This window comes from Athene cunicularia (assembly GCF_003259725.1).
Source record: "Athene cunicularia isolate RWA chromosome 17 unlocalized genomic scaffold, athCun1 chr17_part1, whole genome shotgun sequence".
NCBI lineage: Eukaryota > Metazoa > Chordata > Aves > Strigiformes > Strigidae > Athene > Athene cunicularia.
In genome coordinates this window covers 6,723,748-6,731,231 of record NW_020799122.1, presented here as the reverse complement: position 1 = coordinate 6,731,231, position 7,484 = coordinate 6,723,748, and the positions used below count along the sequence as shown (strand labels likewise).

General features: G+C 56.8%; 1 protein-coding gene across 1 annotated transcript in view; it reads right to left on the bottom strand.

Moving 5' to 3' along the window:
- Positions 1 to 1,538: 1,538 nt before the first annotated feature.
- Positions 1,539 to 7,484, bottom strand: part of COQ4 (coenzyme Q4) — a 7,039-nt gene continuing 1,093 nt past the window's right edge. The window contains exons 3-8 of the mRNA XM_026860679.1: positions 7,230 to 7,478; positions 6,648 to 6,744; positions 4,832 to 4,934; positions 4,355 to 4,484; positions 3,381 to 3,474; positions 1,539 to 2,750 (exon numbers count right to left, since the gene is read on the bottom strand). Coding sequence (XP_026716480.1) covers positions 2,588 to 2,750; positions 3,381 to 3,474; positions 4,355 to 4,484; positions 4,832 to 4,934; positions 6,648 to 6,744; positions 7,230 to 7,478 — 836 coding nt within the window. The 3' untranslated portion in view covers positions 1,539 to 2,587. The remainder of the gene's footprint in view (positions 2,751 to 3,380; positions 3,475 to 4,354; positions 4,485 to 4,831; positions 4,935 to 6,647; positions 6,745 to 7,229; positions 7,479 to 7,484) is intronic.

Genomic DNA, 7,484 nt, shown 5'->3' with positions numbered 1-7,484 from the left:
CCAGAGTCGTATTTTGCCACCCTCTCTCCCGGTTTCCGCGAACCGCACCGGGCCGCGCGGAGCCGCCACCTCCGGCCGCTGCCGCCCCGCGGGGCCCTCGGTGAGACCCGTTTTCGGAGCGGAGCCACGGGGCGGCGCGTGTAGCGGGGCCGCGGTCGCTGCCGGGGGGGGGGGCTCCGTCTGTCAAACGTACCTCGGTCTGTGCGAGGTGCAGCGGCAGCATCCCCTCCCTTGGCAGTTACCGTCACCGCGTCCCCAAAACAGCCCCCGCAGCACAGACACGGACTGCACCAAAAAAACACATTTTCACACGGCACGGATCTGCCCCCTCCAAAAAAAATATTTTCACACATGGCTTGTGCCTGACCTGCCAAAATCACCCCCGCTTCCCCCCGCTGCCGCTGCCGCCTTCCTTCTTGCAGACTCGGCGAGCGGCGGTGGGTTAAGTGACCCGGCGGAGCAGATGCCGTTTAAAATTCCATGACGTGCCATTTCTGTAGCGCCGGCACCAGCCCACCAAGCACCACGCGGCGGCACGAAGGCGGCACAACCGCCGCCGGCAGCACCAGCACCACAGAAAATAACCCAACGTGCAGCGAAACCCTCTCTCGTGACCATCATTTCCCGTGTTTCCTTGATCGCTGCTCACAGCTTCTGGAAGCGACGAATCTTTTCTGCCCGTTGGTTTAACCACCCCAAAGCTCCGACACATTTCTGATGCAGAAAAGCACATTTCCAGGTCATTTTAGGGCCAAACGCTTCTTTCGTCTTGACCAGTGCAATAGGACAACCCCCACTCCGTGCATTTCACCAGCAGCTGAGGGATGTATTTATATGATATCTTTTATTATCTTCTTGAAATAAATAACTCCAGAGGCCAAGGGGAGGCATGAACCTGGTTTTGGAGAAAAACCCAAGTGTGGCTGATGGGGGGTGAGGGTTAGAGGGAGAAGTTGAAAACAGGGAGTCAGGCAGCACAAGAAGGAAGCCAGTCCCTGTCCTGGTGTCTGCTCTTAAACATAGCCCAAAACCCAAGAGTTTTGTCCCTGCTCAGCCTCTGGGGATGGAGTGACACACCATCAGCCTCTGCTTCTGCCTCCAACATCCCTCAGGAGACTGGGATGGGGCCAGTGAACCTCACAGCAGGGCAATGCCCAGTCCCCTGGCTGCATAACCCCTCCCAGGACCACCAAAAGACCCCAGTCAGAGCAACCCTGCCCTCCCCTGGGAACCGGGATCACTTTAGGAAGCCCCCAGCCTCGACGCCCTTCCTGCTCCGCACCACCATCTTCCCCTGTCTGGGCCTTTCTGCAACAACCACCACAAGGAGCCACTCAGCAGCCCAGCACCCCCAAATCCCAGCTGGAAAGTTGCAGCTCCACAGCCCGTTTTGCACCCCGGTCCCCAGGGATGTGCGGGCACCCCTGTGCCCTGCTATCACCTGCCACCATGAACAGCAGGCCCCGCTGGAGCTCAAAAGGGGTGAGGTTTCACATCAGATCTCCCCCTCAGAAGGGGAGATGGGGTGGAAGCAGAGCGGTAACAAACCACAAGCTCTACCGTGGATTTTATTAAGCAAGAAGGAATTTCAACAGCAAACCCACACATACAAAGAGCTCCTGGCCTTGTGGCTCTGCCCTCGCATCCGACAGCTCTGCTCTCCAGCTCCTGGCAGTCTGGAGCCCTGTTTAATTAACCCAGACAGCAATCAGCTCCCAGATGCAGAGCAAGCAGCCGCCGTTTCTGCACTCTCAGGATTCAGCCCCTTATTCCCGATCACGTAATTTTGTTGCCCAAGGAGGGAATGGTTCCTCTTGAAAAACAAGCGCAATCACGTGGATTTCAGCATTTTTGATGGGGAAGGACTACAGGGAGACACAGCAGACTGGGATCAGCTCTCAAACAGCCAATCCAGCAGGGATAATATCGAAAGGTATTTCCCTGCCTGCTCCCATGGGCATGCAATTGCACACCGCCTGGTCTCCAAGGCATGAGGCACATTCCACATGACCCATCAGGAGACCAGTTAGGCACCAGTACAAGAAGGGATTTCACTGTTGCACATACCAAACCTGCCCCTGGGCTGCTCTATGAATCAGTAGTTTAGCTTCAGTCCAGGGTGGCCCCAAGACTTCAAGCTTCAACCTTTCCAGGGAGGGTGGGAGAAGGGATTTACCTCCACAGCCCCAGAGCTGCAGAAGGCTGAGGAAGCAGTTTGTTGCAGTGTGTTGTAAACCAGCTCTGCTCCCTTCCCATCCCAGCATTTCAGAGAATCACTACTGAAGCGCTGTTGCTGGGGGGTACCCAAGCAGCCAGACCCAGCTGGCAAAGGCATGGCGGGTCTTGCCATCCCTCCACTGAATCACAAACAGCAAAAAGGGTCAAGTTTTGTCATGGCACAGGGAGGTGCCACTTGTCCTCTACCAACAGGAGGGTGCCAGCTCTTGGCAGGAGAAAACTCAGCCCTTGGGTCTGTGGTGGCTGCTAGCAGAGCCACATTGTGCTCCTGGGCAGGAGATGCAGCGTGGCTGGGGACAGCTGCTGTCTGCCAATGGGGATTCCCTGTCCCCTCCCCAGACTTGAGCTCTCACACTCGAATGGCCGGGGGAGGGAAGATGCCGATCTCCTCCCGCAGGGACTCCACTGGCTGCTCCCAGCGCTGCTCGTAGTAGATGTTCAGGATACAGTTGGCATTGCGCCCGCTCCGAATCGCCCAGGGAATCAGCTCAGTGGCCAGGACCTGCAGTTTTCTGGAACAAATGATACAGGAGGTGGCAGTTTTGATTTCCACATTTTGTTTTTTGATTTCCTTCTCCAAAGTCCCCACTGCAGGCAGATGCCAAACCCATGTGTCCCGTGTACCCCTCCACCCTTCTACCATCCCTCCTGCTTAACTCACAGGGAAAACTGAGGCACAGAAAAGAAAGTGTGCCAGGAAGGTTACAGTTGGCAGCAAACCCAACACTAGACCTCAGGTTCTCCACTCCCCAAACAGTGCTGGTCCACCAAAACAGATGTGGTGGGGCAGGGAACAGCTGCCAGTATGGTGACGGTCCTGCTGGCTCTCAACACGTGCCCAGCCACGGGCAGCCAGGCCTGGGCACTGCTCCTCCTGCCTGGCACAGGAGGTTTGGTGCTAGAAGTAGATGAAGCATCCGGTTCTGCTTCAGCAACCAGGCAAAGCCATGCCTCCTGCTGTCACTGCTTCCCTGGGCTGTGGGGACAGAGCAGCAGGTTTGCAGGAGGGATCCCTGACTGACTCTCCCCTGCAAACGAGCTGTGCACCCTCTTCACCCCCAGAGGACACCAGAAAGTATCACCTAGGCTGGCACATCCCCGGGGCAGAGACTCCCTCCTCATCGGCCAGCGATGGTGCCTACCGTGCACTGAGACGGACGGGGCCGAACGCTGCTCCCAGGACACACATGGGCAGCCCCGTCTGGACAGCTTCGAACCACTTCACCACGACCTCACCTGGGAGGGAGCAGGGAGCTATCAGCAGGCAGAGCACCCGGGTCGAGGGAGGGCCAGCCAGGGCCGCGCGGTCCCTCGAGACAGGTGCACAAGCTGCCCCATCCCTGGGATGCCCACACACCCATCCCCTCTGTCCCTGTGGCAGGACTCAGGAATGCTTCCCAGGGCTGGCTGTGGCCTCATCCTGTGCCAGGATGAGCCTCATCATACACCACCCACACGAAAGGGATGGCCCACAGGGAGTAGCACCTCACACTGATGCCCCATGAGCTTGGGAAACACCTCCCAGGCAGGACAGCTCCCTGCAGATCTTTAGACACGCAATTGCTGAAGCCTGAGTGCCTGCGTGGCTCTCCCTGACTCTCAGCACAGGACAGACTTTTTACAGATGCTGCCAGGGCCCAGCCAAAGCCTGCGTAGGAGACCTGACATGCTGGTTCCCGCAGGCTCACCAGCAAGGCTCGACTTGTGGCTTGCTATTGAGTCAGACACAAAATGAGGGCAAAGGACATGGAGACACACAGATAAGGAGCAACCAGGAACCCTTCACTTCTGCCTTCACTCAGAGCTTGCGAAACATTCCTCCCTCACTGCCACCCTCCCTGCCAGGCAGCAAACACCCACTTGCCTGCCCAGCAGCTGCCTGCACCCAAGGCTTGGGCAGAGCATCTCCCAGCAGGGGAAAGGTGACATCCCATGCCCTCTCAGTCACCACAGAGCCAGTGATGCAGGACAGAGATGATGCAAACCGCCCCGCACACCAACCCAGGCTGAGGATCAAGGAGTCTGACTGGTGCAGCCTGCTCCGTCCCTGGGAGATGGAGCTGAGCATCGTCAGTGAGGTTTGGCAGCTCAGCCCTCTGAGCCCACTGCTGCTCACCTAGCATGTTGGTTGGCATGCCCAGGAGGGTGTGCATCAGGTCATGGACTTCCCGGTACCGCTGGATCACATACGCCAGCTCTTCATCATCAACAAACTTGGGTGGCATCCGGGTGTCTGGAGAAACCTTCTGCAAATCCAGAGAGGTCCAATTCAGCCCCTTCCAAACCTCCGGTTTCTGGCCTCACTGTTTAATACACAGCAATACGTGGTACCTTTCCTCAGTGCATCTCCTAGCCTCCAATAACAGGGGTTAGTGTCATTTACATAGATGAAAACTAAGGACTGTGCAACACTGGTGACAAATCCAGCACTGTCCAACACTCAGCATCTCATCCTGTCTCCTCAACTCCCTCTCATTCCTGGAGGGTTCCCCACAGGTTCCTCCATGGCTCTAATCTCCCTCTAAAGCACATCCATGCTCCCAACACAGGGATCAAGTCCAGGGGTTTGCACCCTATGAAACCCCACACTCACGTTGTCCTCCAAGAACCGGACGTACTCTCGGCCCAGCGAGCCGTCCGGCAGCCCCTGCAGCTTGGACATATCCAGGGTGGAGAGACGGATGCGAGGCCGTTCCCTGAAAGCAAAACACAGGTCAGTGAATCTCCCAGTGAAACCCACAGCAGGGAGTCCTGGAGAAAAGGAGCCCCTGGAAGCCCTCATCCCCTGCCTCTGCCCCTCCTGGGCATTTTCCTTGCACGGATCCTGACTGCTCACTGCAAGGATAGCATCATCCTTATTTCTGTTGCTGAAGCTGGGACACAAATTGCTTAAAGAATCTATCTGAAGCCTTAGCAACAAAATTGCTCTCATCTTGCACCCCTGTAGCAACTCCAGTTGCAAAAACACCGGTGTCCTCTGCACCAAAATGCTGCTGCCATGTGGGCTGTCAGCCAGGCAGTCTCCAGCAACAGCCAGTCCCGGGAGAGCAGAGCTCTTTAGCATCTCTGCAAAGCAGCCAGAGCTTCAAACGAACCCTAAAAAGGGGAGAGAATTTGTTCTAAACACAGGTTTAATTTTTCTCCTGCTCAGGCTTTCACTGCCAGCCACGTGGCAACCATGCATGGAAAGGTCTTCTCTCCAGGTTGTTGACGAACAGGTGCCCCACAGCCCTGGAACTAAACAAAAGCCTTTTTATTTCCATATACAGGATAAATTCTTCCCATGATAAAAGCCCTGGATCCAGCAGCTACTCAGCCCCTGGAGTGGAGGTGTCAGAGATAAGCAGGACTAGCACCAGCTTCACCCTGGCTGCAGGCTCTTCCTTCTGTATTTGGTGTCAAAGGGACCAGCAGCTAGAGGATTATATAAAAAAAAAAAAAAAAAAAAAAAAAAAAAAAAAGACTTGTGTGCACAAATCACCACTGCAAATCCATGCAATACCACAGGGCAAGGAGCCGGTGGGGACACCTCTCCCCAGGCCACAGTGCCTTTGCTGTCCCCTCTCCGTGGGCAGTTCCTCTGGGTCTCAGCCCCATCCCGGTGCTGTGTGTCCTTTGCCAGGTCGGCGTCTGGAGCCAGGATCAGGCTGCTCTGCACAAACATGTGGCAAAAGGCAGCTTCTCCCCAGCCCCTACGTGGTACAACCCAAACAATACACAAGCGGCAGGCGTGACACATAAGAAGGAGCAGGGAAGCAAATAGGCAGTAAGATCTTGGTTAATAAGAGATTCATAAATCCTCCCGACAGACGCTCGACAAGTCCCTGCAGACATGGAAGCAAAAGTGATCAAGCCTTAACAAGGAAGACAAGAGAAGTGGCCTCATTTCACAGCTTAGGGAGATGCTGCAGGCACTGGAAAAGAAAATACGGAGGTGTCTAAGGAGGAGGCAGACCAGCGGAGACAAAGCCTCCAACGCAAGGAGTCGCAGCGGCAGGTACAGGGGAGAAATCCATGGACGTGGTGGGGTTTCACCCATTGCTGAGCAGTGATGAAAACCCACCACATCCATGGATTTCTCCCCTGTGCCTGCAGCTGCATTTCCTTGCGTTGGCACCTGCCAGTTCCAGCAGTGAAGCAGAACAGACAGCCAGCAACATTTGAAATAGCGCTGGGCCCAGCGCCTGCTCCGCTCTTGCCCTTAGACTTGCCACAGAGCTCTCGTGATCATTAAAAACAGAGTAAAATAAACAGCCTGGAGGGTTAGAGCTAACAAAAGGCCTGTGCCATTTTCAAGCCAGGGAGTGCAGGGCTCTCCCTTCACAGGGCCCAAGAAATGCGCTTGGACTCACGTCTCCCTCCCCACCACCAACCACGCGGCGAGGGAGGGGGGATGCGAAGGGACGCACTGGAGGATGCGGTAACCTTCAGGGTGGTGTTTCATCTTGTCTCGCAGGCTGGGCAGGGCCAGGCAGCCTGTGGTCTCCCCGAGGACTGCTACCATGTCTGAAAGAGAGACCAGAGAGTGACCCAAGAGTGGTTTTTGCAACATCCAGCCGTCCTCAGCTGGCAGGTGAGGAAATGGGGCAACGAACCCCTTAGCCAGGGGCAGGCAGGCAGCCTGTGGCAAAGCAAGGAGCCCCACAAACCATGATCTTCAGCTTTGGGGCTGCTCTGCCCCGGTGACACCCGCAGGGAAGGATGTAGGAGCAGGCGTGAGGCCTGGGGGACCGAGGAGGAATGAGATGGGGCTGGGTGGCATCACGGGGTCAGGAGGAGATCACTGGGGTGTGTTTGGGGTTCCTCACCCACTTTTCTACAGCCTCCTGCCCCGGGCTATGGCTCAGCCCTGCACTTGCCCCATAACTAAATGTCTCACTCGATGGGAGGAGAAATAAAGTTCCATGAGAAATTCCCGGGAGACACGGGGCGGGATTTGCCGGACGTTAAGGCGGCCGCTGGGCGGAAGGAGCCCCCCCAGCTCAGCTTACCGTGTCTGTAGGGGTCATAGAGAGCCATGAAGGCCGAGCCGGCAGCCAGCAGCGCTTTCTGCAGCGGGCTGGTGGGGATGTGCCCGGGGTACAGCTGGTAGCACCCTTCCTCCTCCTCCTCCTCCTCCTCCTCCTCCTCCCCGCTGCGGCCACCCCGGGCCGGCGGCTCGGCGCGGCCCAGCCAGGCTCTGCCTGCGGGGAGCAGGGGGTGAGGGACCGGCTCGGAGAGACCCCAGCGCCCGCGGGCACCGGAAC